The sequence below is a fragment of the Hyla sarda genome, chromosome 6 (genome assembly GCF_029499605.1).
Source record: "Hyla sarda isolate aHylSar1 chromosome 6, aHylSar1.hap1, whole genome shotgun sequence".
In the NCBI taxonomy this organism is placed as follows: Eukaryota; Metazoa; Chordata; class Amphibia; order Anura; family Hylidae; genus Hyla; species Hyla sarda.
The window spans coordinates 36,926,305-36,948,070 of NC_079194.1; the positions used below are offsets into that span (position 1 = coordinate 36,926,305).

A 21,766-nucleotide genomic window follows, 5' to 3' on the forward strand; every position below is an offset into this window, starting at 1 on the left:
TATTTCTGTGTGTGAAAAATATTGTTATCAAAATGTGGATGACAGAAGTGTCCAAAACTGCTGCCCGATCTGCCCCATGTGATGAGGGGAGAGGCGGCTGATGCTGGGGGGTACAGTTGTCCGGGCAACCGTAGGGCACCCAGCAAGTTCTGATGTTTTATGCCCAGAAATGGTCGGCTACTCCCTGTGTCAGAAGATTCTCATCCTAGATATGAAGACAATCAGGGATCAAAACCTGTGGAGAGGGAAAGGTGACCAGTTGCCCATAGCAACCAATCAGATCACTTCTTCTAGTTTTCAGAGGCCTTGTTAAGAATGAAAGAAGCGATCTGATTGGTTGCTATGGGCAACTGATCAACTTTTAACCTGCATGAGTTTTGATAAATCTCCCCAATAATTATTACAACCATGTCACACACTTAGGGTTGCCACCTGGCTGCTATTTTACCAGCACAGCTGGTATTTTAGACACCCTGCCAGTATTTTTAATATTAGGGTGCGTTCACACTGAGTAATTCAAGAGGAATTTACTCGAGTAATTCCTCTTGAATTCTCCGCTCCAAATTAATGCACATCTCCTCTGCCCATTGACTTTAATGTTATTTCTGCTGGCCTGTTCACACTGCGGAAATTCTGCTAGCAGAATTCCGACGCTGAATTCCGTTCCGCTTGAAGAAAGAACATGTTCTTTCGCGGGCAATTCGTGTGCAATTTGCGCAGAATTCGCGCGCAATTTGCACGGAAATGGCTGAAAAACCCTTCACTTCTTTCTCCCTCATGTCCACGCGCAATTTTGCACGCAATTTCGTGCAAATTGTGCGCAAATTTCCCGCAATTTAAAAAAAAAAAAATTTCGCCCATAAATTTTTCAGCGTGAATTACTCTTCATTTACTCCGTGTGAACGCACCCTAAAAATACCAGCAATTCAATGGCTGGTTTTTATCTAAGCCTCCTGGGCTTTGATATGCAGAGATGGAGAGGCGAGAGCTAACCCCGCCCCTTCCCTCTTCCAGCTGAGCTCTGATTGGTGAAGATTTCTCCCTCACACACAGGAGCTCAGCACACAGCACAAAGGGAGAAGATTAACCCCTTAAAGACCACGGGCGTATGGGTACGCCCATGCTCCCTGATACTTAAGGACCAAGGGCGTACCTGAATGCCCGGGAGAATTTCCATTACCCTCACGCACCACGCCGGGCAAGGACCGGACCGGGATGACTGCTGATATTTATCTGCAGGCATCCCGTGCCAATGCCCAGGGGGGTCCTGAGACCCCCCCCCCCCCCCGTGTCGACGATCGCCGCAAATCGCCGGTGAATTCACACCAGCGATTTGCGGCAATTCCGAGTGATACGGGTCTCCGCTAACCCGGTGACCCAAAAAATAAGAAGGATCGGGGGTGTCCAAGACACCCCCGGTCCCCCTGAAGGGATAGGAGTTAGGTGGCAGGGGTGCCACCCTCCTATCCCTGCTATTGGTCGATCAGAAGCGATCGACCAATAGCAGATCGGGGGCCGGGGGGTTAACATTCGGTCATCCTCCCCAAACCCCCCCCCCCGCTCTGCCCACCCACTGTTGTCCGGGCAGAGTAGGGGAACCGTTGGTGACCGGCGCCGGAGGTCACTTACCCTCGGCGGCAATGCCCGGCGGCGATGACATGCGGCAGGCTCCATGGATCCTACGGAAGCCGATGAGTAGATGCCTAGCAACATCTGGAGGGCTACAATTTGAGACCACTATACAGTAGTCTCTAAACTGTAGTCCTCCACATGTTGCAAAACTACAACTCCCAGCATGCCCAGACAGCTGTTTGCTGTTTGGGCATGTTGTGATTTGTAGTTCTGCAACAGCTTGATGGCTACAGTTTGGAGATCACTGTGCAGTGGTCTCTAAACTGTGGCCCTCTAGATCTTGTAAAACTACAACTCCCAGCATGCCCACACAGCAGTTTGCTGTCTGGGCATGCTGGGATTTGTAGTTTTGCAACATCTGGAGGGCCACAGTTTGGAGATTACTGTGCAGTGGTCTCTAAACTGTAGCCCTCCAGATGTTGCAAAACTGCAAATCCCAGCATGCCCAAACAGCTGTCTCAGCATGCTGGGAGTTGTAGTTGCATACCTCCAGCTATTGCATAACTACATCTCCCAGCATGCCCTTCGGCGATCAGTACATGCTGGGAGTTGTAGTTTTGCAACAGCTGGAAGCACATTGGTTGGAAAATACTGTTAGGTAACAGAACCTAACTGAAGGCTTTCCAACCAGTGTGCCTCCAGCTGTTGCAAAAGTATAACTCCCAGCATGCACAGTCTGTCAGTGAATGCTGGGAGTTGTAGTTTTGCAACAGCTAGAGGTTTGCCCCCCCCATATGAATGTACAGGGTACATTCACACGGGTGGGTTTACAGTGAGTTTCTTACTTCAAGTTTGAGCTGCGGCAAATTTTCCGCCGCAGCGCAAACTGATAGCTGGAAATTCACTATAAACCCCGCCAGTGGGAATGTATCCTAAAACACTGCACTACACTACCACATAATAAAGGATAAAACACTACATATACACCCCTTACACTGTCCCCACCAATAAAAATGAAAAACGTATCATAAGGCAGTGTTTCCTAAATGGAGCCTCCAGCTGTTGCAAAACAAAAACTCCCAGCATTTCTGGACTGACTGTCCAGGCATGCTGGGAGTTTAGCAACAGCTGGAAGCACCCTGTTTGGGAATCACTGGCGTAGAATACCCCTATGTCCACCCCTATGCAATCCCTAATTTAGTCCTCAAATGCTCATGGCGCTCTCTCACTTTGGAGCCCTGTCGTATTTCAAGGAAACAGTTTAGGGCCACATATGGGGTATCTCCGTACTCGGGAGAAATTGCTTTTTCTCCTTTTACCCCTTATGAAAAGGAAAAGTTGGGTTCTACACCAGCTTGTTAGTGAAAAAAAAATAAAAAATGTTACACTAACATGCTGGTGTTGCCTCATACTTTTATTTTTACAAGCGGTAAAAGGAAAAAAAGACCACCAAAATTTGTAATGCAATTTCTCCTGAGTACGGAAATACCCCATATGTGGGCGTAAAATGCTCTGCGGACGCACAACAAGGCTCAGGAGTGAAAGAGCGCCATGTACATTTGAGGCCTAAATTGGTGATATGCACAGGGGTGGCTGATTTTACAGCGGTTCTGACATAAACGCAAAAAAATAAATACCCACATGTGACCCCATTTTGGAAACTACACCCCTCACGGAATGTAACAAGGGGTATAGTGAGCCTTTACACCCCACAGGTGTTTTGAAGAGCCAGAGATACACGAGCGCTGTAAATAACCCTGCTGCATGTGCAAAGGGAGCCAGGGCACTGTAGCTGGGGACCAGCGATAATAGCAGACATGTGGCGATTGCCGCAGCCGGCTATTAACCCTTTAGATCGCAGCTGTCAAAGTTGACAGCGGCGTCTAAAGGGACATTTAAATCATCCCTGGTGGTCCAGCGGGGTGGACGGTACGGGGGGGGGGGGTACAATGTCCATTTTAGGACAGCATCAGCCGTCAAGCTGTACCTCGCTCATCCTTCAGCCAAAACTGCGTCCCGCCTCCTCCCTCCTCTGTCAGGCGTCATTCAAAACCTTTGTCATCCTTAAGTCTGTCATACCTCACATGAAAATGAAAGTGCTGAGTCAACAGAGCTTCGGCAGACCTGCTAGCACAGACAGTTTGTGATTGGCTGCCAGCAAAGATACTGTGATTGGTTGATGGGAGCGAAGGTGTGTGCAGTCCTGCTCCACTGTTTGTGGATGCAAAATGTGGATGACAGAAGTGTCCAAAACTGCTCTCCTGCACGATCTGTACCATGCACGATCTGTACCACACTTCTTTACAAACCCTAATCCTCTAATGTACCCAGCTTTTCCCGATTCCTGCAAAACAAACCTGCGCTCTCAGCTTTTCCCCTATTCCTGCAAAACCTACAGTTATGTAGTCAGCTGTAGGTTTATCAGGAATTGTTAAAAGCTGAGTAGATAACTGTAGGTTTTTCAGGAATCCGGAAAAGCTGAGTACATAACTGTAGGTTTTGCAGGAATCGGGAAAAGCTGAGTACATAACTGTAGGTTTTTCAGGAATCGGGAAAAGCAGAGTACATAGCTGTAGGTTTTTCAGGAATCGGGAAAAGCTATGTACTCAGCTTTTCCCAATTCCTGCAAAACCTAGTTATGTACTCAGCTTTTCCCAATTCCTGAAAAACCTACAGCTGAGTACATAACTGTAGGTTTTGCAGGAATCGGGAAAAGCTGAGTACATAACTGTAGGTTTGGCAGGAATCGGGAAAAGCTGAGTACATAACTTTAGGTTTTTCAGGAATCGGGAAAAGCAGAGTACATAGCTGTAGGTTTTGCAGGAATAGGGGAAAAGCTGAGAGTGTAGGTTTGTTTTGCAGGAATCGGGAAAAGCTGGGTACATGAGAGGATTAGGGTTTGTAAAGAAGTGTGTCTAAACAGTGGAGCGGGACTGCATACACCTACGCTCCCATCAACCAATCACAGTATCTTTGCTGGCAGCCAATCACACACTGTCTGTGCTAGCAGGTCTGCTGAAGCTCTGCTGACTCAGCACTTTCATTTTCGTCTGAGGCATGAGAGAGTTTAGGTTGACAAAGGTTTTGCCTGACGCCTGACGGAGGAGGCGGGATGCAGTTTCGGAGGAGGCGGGACGCAGTTTTCGCTGAAGGATGAGGGAGGTTCGGCTGAAAACTGACAGCGATTTGTCTGAGGGAGAAGCAGGGACGCCGTTTTGGCTGAAGGATGAGCGAGGTACGGCTGACGGATGATGCTGTCCTAAAATGGACACTGTAGGGGGGGCAATCAAATGCTGAGGTAGCCGGAGGGCTTACCTCTCCTCCTGTGGCTGCTGTGACTCTGAGAATGATAAAGCCTGGCAGGACCAGCTTTATCAATCAAGCACAGAGCCCACAGATCAATGTGGTTCTATGAAACCACATTGATCTGTATGAGAAATCTAATGATTCCGCCTAAAAGTCCCCTAAGGGGACTAAACGTGTAAAAAAAAAAAATATATAAAAGTTGAATAAAAAGTTAAAAAAAACACCCATTAACCCCTTTCTTATTAAATCACCCCCCTTTTCCCAAATTCCATATAAAAAAATATCTAACCATGATAAAAAATAAACATATGTGGTATCGCCGTAGGCATGAATGTCCGAACTATAAAAATGTATCATTGATTAAACCACATGGTCAATGGCGTACGCGCAAAGTCCGAAATAGCGTATTTTTGGTCACTTTTTATATAATGAAAAAATGAATAAAAAGCGATCAAAAAGTCCGATCAATACAAAGATGGTACCGTTAAAAAACTTCAGATCACTGTGCAAAAAATTAGCCCTCATACTGTCCCATACGTGGAAAAAGAAAAAAGTTTTAGGGGTCAGAAAATGACAATTTTAAACGTATACATTTTCGTGCATGTAGTTATGTGTTTTACCAGAAGTACGACAAAATCAAATCTATATAAGTAGGGTATCATTTTAACCGTATGGACCTACAAAATAAAGAAAAGGTGTAATTATTAGCGTTGAGCGGCATAGGCCATATTCGAATTCGCAATATTTCGGGAACATATGGATGAATATTCGTCATATATTCGCTAAATTCGCATATTCGTAATATTCACGTTTTATTTTTGCATATGCGAAAATTCGCACGCCAGTAGTATTAGAGCCTTCTTTACACCACACAAGCTGGAAGCAGAGAGGGGTGATCACTAGTGTTGAGCGGCATAGGCCATATTCGAATTCGCGAATATTCTCGAATATATCGACGAATATTCGTCATATATTCGCGAATATTCGCATATTCGTAATATCCCCGTTTTATTTTCGCAAATGCGAAAAATTTGCGTATGCGAAAATTAAGATATGCGAAAATTCGCATATACAAAATTAGTTTACGTGAAAATTCGCATATGCGAAAATTTGCACGCCAGTGTCACACAGTAGTATTACAGCCTTCTTTACACCACACAAGCTGGAAGCAGAAAGGGATGATCACTGTGATGTGTACTGGGAAAAAAAACAAAAAAAAAAAAAACGAATATTCGTAATTATGAATATATAGCGCTATATTCGCGAAATTCGCGAATTCGCGAATATGCGATATTCGCGAATAATATTCGAATTGCGAATATTTGCGAGCAACACTAGTGATCACTGTGATGTGTACTGTGAAAAAAAAACAAAAAAAAACGAATATTCGCAATTACGAATATATAGTGCTATATTTGCGAATATTCGCGAATTCGCGAATATGCGATATTCGCGAATAAAATTCGCATTGCGAATATTCGCGAGCAACACTATTCAACATGCAATGGCCTCTCAGAGGTCATCGCATGTTGAAGGCAGCATCAATATCCGATGCTTTTGTATGTCGGGGCCATCGCATAAATGGCTATCCGGCAGCGCAGACTGCTTCAGCTGCCACCGGATAGCCGTTTACGGTGCCCAATGTGGTCCGCTGACGATCACTTACCTGTCCTCGGGGCTCCGGCACGTCCTCTTCGGGATCCCCTGCATCGTCGGCGCTCTCTATCGTCGTCATCACGTCGCTGCACACGCCGTCCCCTCATCCAATAGGAGCGGTGTGCGTAGCGACGTGATGGCGGCGACGGAGAGCCAGTATCCCGGGGAAGCAGAGGACTTGTCGGAGCGTCGGGGACACCCCAGGGACGCGGCGACAACAATGGAAGGCGTCATCCAGGGCAGCGGTGACGAGTGGAGCGGCGGGGACACTGGGACACCTCCAATACCAGTGGTCTTCAACCTGCAGATCTCAAGATGTTGCAAAACTACAACTTCCAGCATGCTCGGACAGCCGTTGGCTGTCCGGGCATGCTGGGTGTTGTAGTTTTGCAACATCTGGAGGTCCGCAGGTTGTAGACCACTGTCCTATACTTTACATTGCACGGATCCTTCAACAAACGATGGTCCATTTGGAACGGATTACCATCGTATGTCGAGGGACCACTGTATCTGAGTCTGTCTGAGATTCTGCATCTTCGAAGTGAAATAATAATTATGCTTCAGAAATGTAAATAGCGAGTTATGTCTAAATCAACTAGATAAGAAGAGGAAAGGAAGGGAGGGGTAAAGAGGGGTATCTAGTAATTACTCACTTGGCTCTTTTGGACTGTAGCACGCTTGTTCTTCTGGAACACTTGAGTTGAAGCAGCATCCTTTGCTATAACACTCTGTGGCTCTTATTCCGGGGTCACCGCATGCTTCTCTGTCCGGGGGGTCCACAGCGCATTGGTCCTTGTCTACAACACAATCATTTGTCTGTCACTAATACTGATGTATGATTACAGGATCTATGTCTGCAGTGTTATACCACTTACCTTGTGACTGAGTATAGAAGCATGTGATCGCCCAAGCAATACTGAAGTCAAAACAGCACATTTTCTCCATACATTCTTCATAGGAAATCAATTGAGATCCGCATTGCCTTCTTAGATGAGGAGGTCCAACACAACCCTTTGCTGTTACCATTAAAAAGAAAACATATATATATATATATATATATATATATATATATATTTATTTTTATTTTTTATTATTATTTTATTTTATTTTTTTGGGGTGGGGTACCATAATGTGGCCCTATAATATTACCTGAGTTGGTGTACAGTATAACTGAATCATCTACCGTGAGGAGTCTACCATGTCATGGTATGGATCCATAAAACAGTGTCCATGTATTTCTATGGGCCCATACTGTACCTTCATAGGACTTCATGTTACTCCTTGGGGTTCATGCACCATTAATTATGGTTCTGAATAGTGTTGAGCGGCATAGGCCATATTCGAATTCGCGAATATTCGCGAATATATGGACGAATATTCGTCATATATTCGCGAACATTCGCATATTCGTTATATTCTCATTTTATTTTCGCATATGCGAACATTCGCGTATGCGAAAATTAACATATGTGAATATTAGCACATAAAAAATTAGCATACGCGAACATTCACATATGCGAATATTCGCATATGCTAATTTTCGCATATGCGAATTTACGCGCGCCAGGCTCACACAGTAGTATTACAGCCTTCTTTACACCACACAAGCTGGAAGCAGAGAGGGGTGATCACTGTGATGTGTACTGTGAAGAAATAAAAAAAAAAAAACTAATATTCGTAATTACGAATATATAGCGCTATATTCGCGAAATTCGCGAATTCGCGAATATGCGATATTCGCGAATAATATTCGAATTGCGAATATTCGCGAGCAACACTAGTCCTGAATAGATGTGCATGTGTGTTACCACCTGCAAGTTGTTGGTGGTAAAAAAAAGTGTGGAGTCAGGCTGTCGAAAGCCCAACAAGAAGGTGTATTGGGCCAAAAGAGGACAGAAATAAGACAAGTTCATGCAGATGATTTACTCGTATGTATGCAGGCAGTTATTTCTTAGTATATATGCAGTATTATATGAGCATTGTATGCCATAATTATATAAGCCATGGATGGCATTGTAACAGTCATGGCCGTAAATGTTGGCACCCTGAAATTTTTGCTATATGTTTTGCTATACACATGTTTATTCCCTTTGTGTGTATTTGAACTAAACCAAAAAAGGGAGGAAAAAAAATATCAAATTGGACATAATGTAACACCAAACTTCAAACATGGTCTCGACAAAAATTATTGGCACCCTGTCAAAATTGTGGATAAATAAGATTGTTTCAAGCATGTGATGCTTCTTTAAACTCACCCGGGGCAAGTTACAGGTGTGGGCAATATAAAAATCACACCTGAAATCACATAAAAAGGAGAGAAGTTCAATTAGTCTTTGAATTGGGTGTCTGTGTGTGCCACACTAAGCATGGACAACAGAAAGAGGAGAAGAGAACTGTCTGAAGAATTGAGAACCAAAATTGTGGGAAAATATCACTAATCTCAAGGTTACAAGTCCATCTCCAGAGATCTAGATTTGCCTTTGTCCACAGTGCGCAACATTATCAAGAAGTTTGCAACCCATGGCATTGTAGCTAATCTCCCTGGGCGTGGACAGAAGAGAAAAATTGATGAAAGATGTCAACGCAGGATAGTCCGGATGGTGGATAAGCAGCCCCAAACAAGTTCCAAAGATATTCAAGCTGTCCTGCAGGCTCAGGGAGCATCAGTGTCAGCGCGAACTATACGTCAATATTTAAATGAAATGAAACGCTATGGAGGAGACCCAGGAGGACCCCACTGCTGAGACAGAGACATAAAAAAGCAAGACTAAATTTTGCCAAAATGAATTTGAGTAAGCCAAAATCCTTCTGTGAAAATGTCTTGTGGACAGATGAGAACAAGATAGAGCTTTTTGGTAAAGCACATCATTCTACTGTTTACCAAAAACGGAATGAGGCCTATAAAGAAAAGGAGGGTCAATGATGTTTTGGGGTTGTTTTGCTGCCTCTGGCACTGGGTGCCTTAAATGTGTACAAGGCATCATGAAATCTGAGGATTACCAACAGATTTTGGGTCACAGTGTACAGCCCAGTGTCAGAAAGCTGGGTTTAAGTTTGAGATCTTGAGTCTTCCAGCAGGACAATGACCCCAAACATATGTCAAAAAGCCCCCAGAAATGGATGACAACAAAGCGCTGAGAGTTCTGAATAGTGTTGAGCGGCATAGGCCATATTCAAATTCGCGAATATTCGCGAATATATGGACGAATATTCGTCATATATTCGCGAATATTCGCATATTCGTTATATTTCCGTTTTATTTTCGCATATGCGAACATTCGCGTATGCGAAAACTATCATATGTGCATATTGGCATACACAAAATTAGCATTCGCGAGAAATTCGCATATGCGAAATTAGCATATGCTAATTTTCGCATATGCGAATTTTCGTACGCCAGTCTCACACAGTAGTATTACAGCCTTCTTTACACCACACAAGCTGGAAGCAGAGAGGGGTGATCACTGTGATGTGTACTGTGAAAAAAAACAAAAAAAAAAACGAATATTCGTAATTACGAATATATAGCGCTATATTCGCGAAATTCGCGAATTCGCGAATATGCGATATTCGCCAATAATATTCGAATTGCGAATATTCGTGAGCAACACTAGTTCTGAAGTGGCAGCAATGAGTCCAGATCTAAATCCCATTGAACACCAGTGGAGAGATATTAAAATTGCTGTTGGGAAAAGGCGCCTTCCAATAAAAGAGACCTGGAGCAGTTTGCAAAGGAAGAGTGGTCAAACATTCCGGCTGAGAGGTGTAAGAAGCTTATTGATGGTTATAGGAAGCCACTGATTTCAGTTATTTTTTCCAAAGGGTGTGCAACCAAATATTAAGTTAAGGGTGCCAATAATTTTGTCCAGACCATTTTTGGAGTTTGGTGAGACATTATGTCCAATTTCCTCCCTTTTTTGATTTAGTTCCAATACACACAAAGGGAATAAACATGTGTATAGCAAAACATGTGTTACTGCAATCCCTTTCTGTGAGAAATACTTAATTTTCTTGAAAAATTTCAGGGGTGCCAACATTTACTGCCATGACTGTATATGAGCAGTGTATGGCAGTACTATATAAGCAGTGTATGGTAGTTGAATGAATGGTAGATCAACATCCGCCATGTCATTACCTCCTGTGTTTTCATTTTACGTAGTTGGCGGCAGACCTGAGGCTTAACCTGGAAAATGGATTAATTCTGGATTTTAGTAGTGATCTGGCTTCGACTTTTTCAATCTTATTTAAGGAATTATTTTACCTCTGTGCACCTGCAAGTCAAAGTCTCTCTGAGATTTCTGGGGAGATTGATCAAAACCTGTGCAGAAGAAAAGTTGACCAGTTGCCCATAGCAACCAATTAGATCGCTTCTTTCATTTTTGAAAAGGCCTCTGCAAAATGAAAGAAGCGATCTGATTGGTTGCTATGGGCAACTGGTCAACTTTTCTTCTCCGCGGGTTTGATAAATCTCCCCCATAGTCTTTGTCTCTCCTTGTCTTTGGCTTTTAGTGTTTTATTGATTTATGTATGTGTGTATTGGCCAATATTTATTCCCTTGCATGTTTATTATTTACTTTAACACCTCAACCCCTTAAGGACACAGCCAAATTTTTCAAATCTAACCTGTATCACTTTATGCCTTAAAGGGGTACTCCCTGCTCAGAGTTTGGAACAAACTGGTCCGAATGCTGGAGCCGGAGCTTGTTACTTCATAGCCACGCCCCCTCACAATTTCACGCCCCACCCCCTCAATGCAAGCCTATGGGAGGGGGCGTGATGGCTGTCACACCCCCTCCCATAGACTTGCATTGAGGGGACGGACCGTGACGTCATGAGGGGGTCGGGGCTATGATGTCACGAGCTCCTGGCGCCAGCGGAGTACCCCATTAATAACTCTGGGATGATTTTTCGGGGGTTGCATTTCCACACAGTGCAATTTTAACTAAAAATGACACATTGGCCCTCATTTACTATTGCAAACCCGACACGTTTTGTCGGGTTGTGCGCCAGATTCTGTCGCATTGCGCCAGAAATTCTGCCTGCGCCAGATTTTGCGTCAGAATTTGCGCCAGAATTAAAAAAAACCCGACTAATTCTCCATTTTGGTAAGAAAACCCGAAAAGGGGCGTGACTGCCGGGAAAAGGGGGCGTGGTCTCCGAAATGGGGCATGTTCCCGACATTTTCCCCAAAAAGCTACATATTTACTAAGGTTTTCACATAAAGGCCCTCATTTACTAAGAGTGTTGTGTAGGTTTCTTTGTGGGTTTTAATTCCCTACAATTTATTTTCCACAGTATTTACTAAGGTTTCCCTACATTTTCCACTTTCCCTACATTTTGCTTTTTTTACACATGTTCTGATCTGTCTGGTTTTCCTCAAATCCACCACATTTTATGTGGAAACTTTAGTAAATATGTTGGGTTTTTGTGAAAATGTCGAGAACACGCTCCTTTTCAGAGACCACGCCCCTTTCCCGAGACCACATCGGCGGCCACGCCCTTTTTGGGGTTTTCTTAGCAAAATGGAGAAATAGTCGGGTTTTTTTCAATTCTGGCGCAGACAGAATTTCTGGCGCAATGCGACAGAATCTGGCGCACAACCCTACAAAACATGTCTGGTTTGCAATAGTAAATGAGGGCCATTATCTTTAACCCCTTCACGACCACGGACGTAAATGTACGTCCTGGCTTGGCGGGACTTCCCGCACCAGGACGTACATTTACGTCCTGTGTATGACCGCGAGCATCGGAACGGTGCTCGCGTCATACACGGCAGGTTCCGGCTGCTAGCAGCAGCCGGGGACCTGCCCGTAATGGCCAACATCCGCGATCGTGCAGATGTCTGCCATTAACCCCTCAGATGCCGTGATCAATACAGATCACGGCATCTGCGGCATTGCGGTAGTTTGATTGGAGGATCGGATCGCCCGCAGCGCTGCCTCGGGGATTTGATCATCCAGCATGGCGGCCGGAGGTCCCCTCACCTGGCTCCGGCCGTCTCCCGGGGTCTTCTGCTCTGGTCTGAGATCGAGCAGACCAGAGCAGAAGATCACCGATAATACTGATCAGTGCTATGTCCTATGCATAGCACTGCTCAGTATTAGCAATCAATGGATTGCTATAGATAGTTCCCTATGGGGACATAAAAAGGGAAAAAAGGTGAAAAATTTTAAAATAAAAAGTGAAAAAAAAGTGAAAAATCCCTTCCCCCAATAAAAATGAAAATTGTCAGTTTTTCCCATTTTACCCCCAAAAAGCGTAAAATATTTTTTTAATAAACATATTTGGTATCGCCGTGTGCGTAAATGTCCGAACTATCAAAATATTATGTTAATGATCCCGTACGGTGAATGGCGTAAACGTAAAAAAAAAAAGTCCAAAAATGCAGCTTTTTTGGCACATTTTATTAAAAAAAATAATAAAAATGATCTAAAAGTTTTATATATGCAAATGTGGTATCTAAAAAAAGTACAGATGACGGCTCAAAAAATGAGTCCTCATACCGCCCTATATACGGAAAAATGAAAAAGTTATAGGTGGTCAAAATAGGGCGATTTTAGATTACTGATTTTGTACAAAAAGTTTTAGATTTTTTTTAAGCGGTACAAAAATATAAAAGTATCTAGCCATGGGTATCATTTTAATCGTATTGACCCACAGAATAAAGAACATATCATTTTTACCGTAAATTGTACAGTGTGAAAACGAACCCCTCCAAAATGTGCAAAATTTTGGTTTTCATTCAAATTTGCTCCCTAAAAATTTTTTTTTTTTGGGTTCGCTGTACATTTTATGGTAAAATGAGAGGTTTCATTACAAAGTACAATTGGTCATGCAAAAAACAAGCCCTTATATGGGTCTGTAGATGTAAATATAAAGGAGTTATGGATTTTAGAAGGCAAGGATGAAAAAACGAAAACGCAAAAATAAAATTGGCCTGGTCCTTAAGGTGAAAATGGGCTTGGTCATTAAGGGGTTAATGTCCATGCAATTCCAACGATACACATTTTATATAGGTTTTGTTTTATTTTGCTAGTGGAAAAAAATATATAACTTTTGGTAACATTTAGAACATTATTAGGCTTAAAATTGTCCTCTTCTGATCCCTATAACTTTTTTATTTTTCTGTATACAGGGCTATATGAAGGCTCATTTTTTGCACCATGATCTGTAGTTTTTAACGGTACCATTTTTTCTGCTATATGAAGTGACCAAAAATGAGCAATTTTGGACTTTGCTTTTTTTTCCTTGTTTACGCCATTGACCGTGTGGTTTAATTTAATGTTTTATTTTATTTAATTCAGACATTTATAGGCAGAGATACCACCTAGGTTTACTTTATTTATTTTTTTACATAATTTTTTTTTATAAAATGGGAAATGGGGGGGTGATTCAAACTTTCATTAGGGGAAGGGGATATACCCATTCATTACTTTTTTTATTAAACATTTTTTTTTACATTTTTATTAGTCTCCACAGGGGACTATTTTATGGAATCTTTAAATTTCTAACACTGATCAATGGTATGCTATTACACAGCATTGATCATTGTTATCTGCGGATTGTTGCTCTAGCCTGCAGTCTGGAGACACAGAGAAAAGATCGGACGGCACAGAGGAAGGTAAGGACCCTCCGGCTGTCAGCTAAAGGGGTTATCCAGGAAAAAACTTTTTTTATATATATCAACTGGCTCCAGAAAGTTAAACAGATTTGTAAATTACTTCGATTAAAAAATCTTAATCCTTTCAGTACTTATGAGCTTCTGAAGCTTAGGTTGTTATTTTCAGTCTAAGTGCTCTCTGATGACACGTGTCTCGGGAACCGCCCAGTTTAGAAGAGGTTTGCTATGGGACTTTGCTTCTAAACTGGGCATTTCCCGAGACACGTGTCATCAGAGAGCACTTAGACAGAAAAGAACAACCTTAACTTCAGAAGCTCATAAGTACTGAAAGGATTAACATTTTTTTATAGAATTAATTTACAAATCTGTTTAACTTTCTGGAGCCAGTTGATATATATATATATATATATATATATATATATATTTATAACGTTTTTTCCTGGATAACCCCTTTAAGGTGATTGGGACAGCACGATTGCCCTGTTGTGATCCTGATCACCCATAGCAACCAGCTGGGAATATTGAGTTGCCAGCTTTCGGTCCCGCGATCAGCTTTGACTGCGGGATCTAAAGGGTAACAGTCTTGCAGTGGCAATCACTTCTGCAGGCTATTAGCAGCGGCCCCTGGCGGTTAATTCCAGCCAGGGGCTATATGGTACGGAGCGGGAAGACGTCACAATCCCATTCCGTAGCTGCTCCCCCCTTCTGAGGACGTGCGCATATGTCCTGGGGAGGGAAGGGGTTAATTGTATGAACCTACATAATGGCTTTTTCTTTCAATTTTTTCCCACAAATAATCTTTCTTCGTTTTTTTCATAGATTTTGTGGAAAGTGAGTGATGTCACTACAAAGTACAATTCAATCTGTAGGTTGAAAATTAAAGGCATTATGGCTATTAGAAGGCGAGGAGGAAAAAACGAAATTATAATAATAAAAAAAAACTGATGTCCCTTAGGGGTTAAACAAACAGGTTTGTGAGAGTGGGGAGAGAATTGCGCAGCTGTGATTCACTGAGCCGCAGTATAATACAATCGGGCTTCGGCGTCATGCTGCAGCTCAGGAATAGGATCACATAAAATACTTTATGACAGCATTTGAGTCTGTCTGAGATTCTGCATCTTCACAGTGAATAATTATAAGTTAGAAATGTAAATAGCGAGTTAGATCCATTATTGTATCTAAATCCACTAGACTAGGAGGGTAAAGAGGAAAGGGATAAATATGGTATCTAATAATTTCTTACGTGGCTCTTCTGGAGAGTAACATCCAGGTAAAAAGCGTCTGAAGCAGCATCCTTTCTTATAACAGTCACTGATGGAAATTCCGTCACCGCAATGTTTTTTCTTAAAGTGGCTCAAAAAACACTGTGCATTGTCTACAACACAAGCATTTGTCTGTCATTAATACTCATGTATGATTACCGGATCTATATCTGCAGTGTTAGGCTAGGATTCCACTTGGTTTTTTTTTTCCTGCGTTTTTTCACAGAAAAAAACGCCAGTGCAATTTCCTGGCGTTTTTTCTGGCGTTTTTGCATTTGAGTGGAAATTGCGTTTTTGGCCCCTTTGGCATTTAAAAAAAAAAAATTTGGGTATCAAAGAACAAGAAAAAAATAAAAAAAAGGATGCAGTAGGGATGGGAAAAAACTTATTTAACAAAATTTTGAGTTTTTTTTTTATAAGAAAATGTTAATAAATTTTTTATAAAGTGTGTGTGTTTCACTTTTTTTCCCCTATTTTTTTTAATTTTTTTAGGTAGTACTACTACTCCCAGCATGATGGGAGTAGTAGTACCTGTACTAATAGACAGATCGCCCCGGCTGTCATTCATATTTTCTGCCCAGAGTGAGGATTGGCCGCATGGTTTCAGCCAATCACAGCTCTCAGAGGGAAATGTGAATGATGGGAATTTCTATTCACATCACTGGCCGGCCGGAGTATAGTGCAGAGATGCGAGCTCTGTAGAGAGCCGCTCCGCAACTCTGCAGTAGTTCCTGCATTAATAGACAGATCCCAGCAAGTGTAACTTCTGACACCTGCTGCGATCTGTCTATAAATGCAGGTACTACAGCTCCCAGCAGAGTGCGCTCCATGTTGGGAGTAGTAGTACCTGCAGTTAAAGAAAGATCACAGAAGATGTCACTCCTGAAACCCGCTGTTATCCTCCTGTATAATGTATACAGGCTGGGCCCAAAGATAAAAGTCTAAGGGGGTCAGATCGGGAGACCTTGGGGGGCCATTCACGATGACCAATCCACTTTCCAGGAAACTGTTCATCTAGAAATGCTCGGACCTAACACCCATAATGTGGGTGTCACCATCTTGCTGGAAAAACTCAGGGAACGTGCCAGCTTCAGTGCATAAAGAGGGAACCACATAATCATGTAGCAATTTTGCATATCCAGTCAAATGGCCTCCAAGGTCTCCAGATCTGATCCCCTTAGACTTTTATCTTTGGGGTCATCTGAAGGCAATTGTCTATGCTGTGAAGATACGAGATGTGCAGCACCTGAAACTACGGATACTGGAAGCCTGTGCTAGCATTTCTCCTGCGGCGTTGCTATCAGTGAGTGAAGAGTGGGAGAAGAGGGTTGCATTGACAATCCAACACAATGGGCAGCACATTGAACACATTTTATAAGTGGTCAGAAACTTGTAAATAACTCATGAAAGAATAAAGTTACATTAAAACCAAGCACATCATTGTTTTTCCAATAAGTTTGATGTGTCACATGACCCTCTTCCTATTGAAAAAACAAAAGTTGGATTCAAAATGGCCGACTTCAAAATGGCCGCCATGGTCACCACCCATGTTGAAAAGTTTCCCCCCTCACATATACTAATGTGCCACAAACAGGAAGTTAATATCACCAACCATTCCCATTTTATTAAGGTGTATCCATATAAATGGCCCATCCTGTAGATGGGGCTGGCCACTCTTCCATGGTCCCCAGCACTGACGTGTATATATACACCTATTCATATTTGCCACAGAGAGTTTTGATTGGCTGGAACCATCTTGCCAATCACAGCTCTCTGTGGGAAATATGAATAGGTGTATATATAGCTCAGTGCAGGGTACCATAGAAGAGCGGCCGGCCGCATCTATACATTATACAGAAGGATCTCAACGGACCCGGGGAGATCTGTCAATTAGTACAGGTACTACTACTCCCATCATGGAACAATGTGTTCCATGCTGAGAGTAGTAGTACTACCTAAAAAATGTAAAAAATGAAGAATGAAAAGTGAAAAACACACACACACTACATTTTTATTATTGTCAGCTACATTTTTAGGTCCCCACCCGCCCACATAAATTGATCCCTGTTTAAAAATTAATAAAAAATGTTGTTACAAAAAATACATTTTGTTAAATACAATTTTTTCCATCACTACTGTATCTTTATTATTTATTAATTAATGGTACCCTCCAAAATGTTATTAAAAAATGTATCTCCATCACTTTTTTTGATCGCTAAAGTCCAAAAAAGAATAAAAACCGCCAGCAAAAACGCCAAAGTTAAAACCCACATGGCGTTTTTCTTGGCCATAGGCTCAACACGCTATGATTTTGCAAAACCACCAAGGAGCTGAAAAAAGAGTGAAAAAAATGCCAAAAGGATTAAGAAAACGCCAAACTGAAAAATTGGAAAAAGTGGAAAAAAGAATTTAGCGTTTTTTTTCCATTGATTTACAGTTAACATCTGGCCACAGATTTTTCGGCTAAAAAACGCCATGCGGCAGAATTGGTGTTTTTCTTGGAGTTTTTCCCAAAAAGAAACAAGTTAAATTTCAGCCTTATAGTACTTACCTTGTGACTTAGAATAGAAGCATGAGATCGCCCCTGGAATACTGGAGTTATAGCAGCAATCTCTCCTTTTGCATTCTTCAGAGCTTATTCCTTTATATCCACATTCTCTTCTTTTCGCGGGATTCCCTCCACACTCTGTTGTTATCATTAAAAAGAAAAAGGTTGTTTTTGTTATTGTAAAATGTACCATAATGTGGCCTTTTAATATTGCATGAGGTGGTCTCTACTGTAAAGAATCTACCGTGTCATGGTATGGATCCATAAAACAGTGTCCAGGCATTTCTATGGGCCCATACTGTACCTTCATATGACTGCAGTTTTATAAATCCACTAGCTGAGTACACGGCGTTGCCCGGTTTTTCCTTCCTAATCCTTGTTGGGGAGGAAAATCAACAAAGGAGGAAGTTTTTGATTTCAAATCCCATCCCCATATATTGTTGTCATACCCCAACCCCATATCCCATCCTCATATCTCGTCCTCATACCCCGACCTTCTATCCCGACCTCCTATCCCGTCCTCCTATCTCGACCTCCTATCCCAACCTCCTATCCCGACCTCCTATCTCGACCTCCTATCCTGTCCTCCTATCTCAACCTCCTATCCTGTCCTCCTATCCCGTCCTCCTATCCCGTCCTCCTATCCCATCCTCCTATCCCGACCTCCTATCTCGACCTCCTATCCCGACCTCCTATCCCGTCCTCCTATCCCGTCCTCATATCCCGACCTCCTATCCCATCCTCCTATCCCGACCTCCTATCCCGTCCTCATATCCCGACCTCCTATCCCGTCCTCCTATCTCGACCTCCTATCCCAACCACCTATCCCGACCTGCTATCCTGACCTCCTATCCCCTCCTCCTATCCCGTCCTATCCCGCCAAGCTTCATGTTAATATCTTTAGCCGTTTGGAAGTTTTTGTGGAACAAACATACATACATACATACACACACACACGTTGAGTTATATATATATATATATATATAGATATACTATGCATTCAAGGCTTGTGCTCAAATAAGTAAGTAAAAAAAGTTTTCCTCTTGATTCTGCACTCAATATCAATACCCCACATATTATAACGTTGGAAATATTTGCAAATTAATTGATAAGGAAAAACTTAAATATTGCATTTCCATACATATTCAGACCCTTTATTCACACTGCATTCACACTGTGTTCCCGTGAAAAAAATAAATAAAAAAAGGACTTTAAAGAAAAAAATAATAAAATAAAACAGACAATAACGGATGCAAACGGATGTTATCCGTTTGTATCTGTTTGGATCCGTTATTGTTCAGTTAATAAACCCCAAAAAATGTTTTCTTCTGAGCATGCTCAGAAGTAAAAACGGATAAAAAAACGGATAGAAAAACGGATGCAAACGGATGACATTAAAGGCTCATCCGTTTTCCATAGACTTCAATGTTAAGTTTACTGTTTGACTGGAGAAAAAATAATGGATGCACCGTCTTTTCTCCCGTTAAAAAAATAAAATAAAATAATAAAAATAAGGAAATGAGCGCAGACGGGTGCAATCGGATGTGAAAGGATTGTAAAAAAATCCCATTGACATTAATGGGATTATTTTACAACTGTTTGTAATCCGTTTACAAGCACCAACAACGGAACCTAAATATGGGGGGGGGGGAATGAGGACAAACGGCCGTGTGAACGCACCCTAACTCAGGATTTAGGTAAAGCCCCTTTAGCAGTGATCACACCCTCCAGTCTTCTTGGGGATGAGGCCACAAGGTTTGCACACCTGGATTTGGGTATTTTCTGGCATTCTTCTCTGTAGATCCTCTCAAGCTTGAATGTAAATATCAGAGAACAGGCATTTTTAGGTCTTTCCAGAGATGTTTGACTGGATTCAAGTCAGGGCTCTGACTGGACTACTCAGAGGACATTCTGTGTTGTCACTAAGCCGCCCCTATGTTGTCTTGGCTCTCTGCTCAGGGTCATTGTTGGAAGGTAAACTTTCAGCCCCTGCTGAGGTCTAGAGTGCTCTGGATCAGGTTTTCATTAAAGAGTAGCTCCCACCATCCTTTTTTTTTTTTTTTTTTTCTGTCCCTGCCTATTGCCCATCCATCCCTAACCCCCTCCCTGCCTTTACATTTTTTTTTTACTATCTGAGAAATGGCTTTTTGTCTGCCTGGTTTGGGGCTCACTTACCAGGCAGACTTCCCCAGCAGGCGCAACGACACTGATGCCTGCTGGGGGCTGACTTCCGCCCTTAGTTCACCTATACAGGGTGCCTCCAGCTGTTTCACCACTACAACTCCCAGCTTGCCCTGACATGTATTGGCTGTCAGGGCATGCTGGGAGTTGTAGTGGTGAAACAACTGGAGGCTCTCTGTGTTGAAAACAATAACTTTGTTAGGGCCATAACCGCGGTGCTACTCTGAACCCCGCTCTCCCCCCCCCCCCCCTGTTGAAAACAATAGTTTTGTTAGGGCTGCGGCGCTATCCCGAACCCCGCTCTCACCCCCCCTGTTGAAAACAATAGCTTTGTTATAACTGCAGGGCTACCCCGAACCCCGCTCCCCCCCCCCCCCCCCCCGCGTGCAAAAGCCATACCCGAGTGCAGAGCAGCAGCAGCGGCAACATATCAAAAAAGAAGTTTGGTGACAGTGTCCATTTAAGAATATGTAGTGTTCCATTACTAATGGTCCAGCTATTATCCACAGTAAGTTTTTATGTGGCTAAGAGAAAAAAAGGTTCAGAATTCTGCATACACATGTACAAGGTACTAGAGATTGATTTGTAAATGAATTAATGTGAATTAAACCATGTTTAAAGGGGTACTCCGTTGCTCAGCGTTTGGAACAAATTGTTATGAATGCTGGATCCGGTGCTGGGAACTCGTCATGCCCCCTCCCATAGACTTTCATTGAGGGGGCGGGGCGTGACGTAATGAGGGGCGGGTCTATGACATCACATGCTCCCGGCACCGGCTCCAGCCTTCGGAACAGATTATTCCAAACACTGAGCAGCAGGGTACCCCTTTAATGCATACCCTGAGATATTTAAAGTGTAAAAAGCGAGTTTGCAGAAATCTATGACCTGCAATCTACATTTTCTCTAGGGAAAGGACCGGCAACTAGCAACAGCTAACGGGCACAGGTGACACCTCCTAGTTCTGTCTGAAAAGTAACTGATGTATGATTACCGGATCTATATCCACAGTATTATAATACTTACCTTGTGACTTAGAATAGAAGCACGAGATCGCCCCTGGAATACTGGAGTCATAGCAGCAGTTTCCCTTTTTGCATTCTTCAGAGCTTATTCCTTCATATCCACATTCTCTTCTTTTTGCGGGATTCCCTCCACACTCTGTTGTTACCATTAAAAAGAAAAAAGTTGTTTTTGTTATTGTAAATTGTACCATAATGTGGTCTTATAATATTATGTGGTCTTATAATATTACTGTAAGGAATCTACCATATCATGGTATGGATCCATAAAACAGTGTCCAGGCATTCCTATGGGCCCATACTGTACCTTCATATGACTGCAGTTTTATATGATAGTATACAATGCATTCGGGACTTGTGCTCAAAAATCTTTGCTAATTCATTGAAAAGAATTCATTGTTGTCGGATTAATTATGTATGTACTGTAATATCAGATTAATATATTTTCCTAAATGAATTTCATTGTTGTTACATGTATTTATGTTTCCCATGTTATTGTGCCTTTAAGGGTGCTACCCATGAGACCCTGCAGTGAACCCCATGTGACCCTGCCTGCCAATGAGACCCCAAAAGTCTCCCCCGTATAGTGAGGTGCAGGGGA

At 42.5% G+C, this 21,766-nt stretch overlaps 1 protein-coding gene across 1 annotated transcript in view; it reads right to left on the reverse strand.

The window, feature by feature from the left end:
* Positions 1-21,367, reverse strand: part of LOC130277423 (integumentary mucin C.1-like) — a 63,603-nt gene extending 42,236 nt beyond the window's left edge. The window contains exons 1-5 of the mRNA XM_056528094.1: positions 21,170-21,367; positions 17,969-18,103; positions 15,399-15,530; positions 7,410-7,550; positions 7,188-7,331 (exon numbers count right to left, since the gene is read on the reverse strand). Coding sequence (XP_056384069.1) covers positions 7,188-7,331; positions 7,410-7,550; positions 15,399-15,530; positions 17,969-18,103; positions 21,170-21,359 — 742 coding nt within the window. The 5' untranslated portion in view covers positions 21,360-21,367. The remainder of the gene's footprint in view (positions 1-7,187; positions 7,332-7,409; positions 7,551-15,398; positions 15,531-17,968; positions 18,104-21,169) is intronic.
* Between the last annotated feature and the right edge of the window lie 399 nt (positions 21,368-21,766).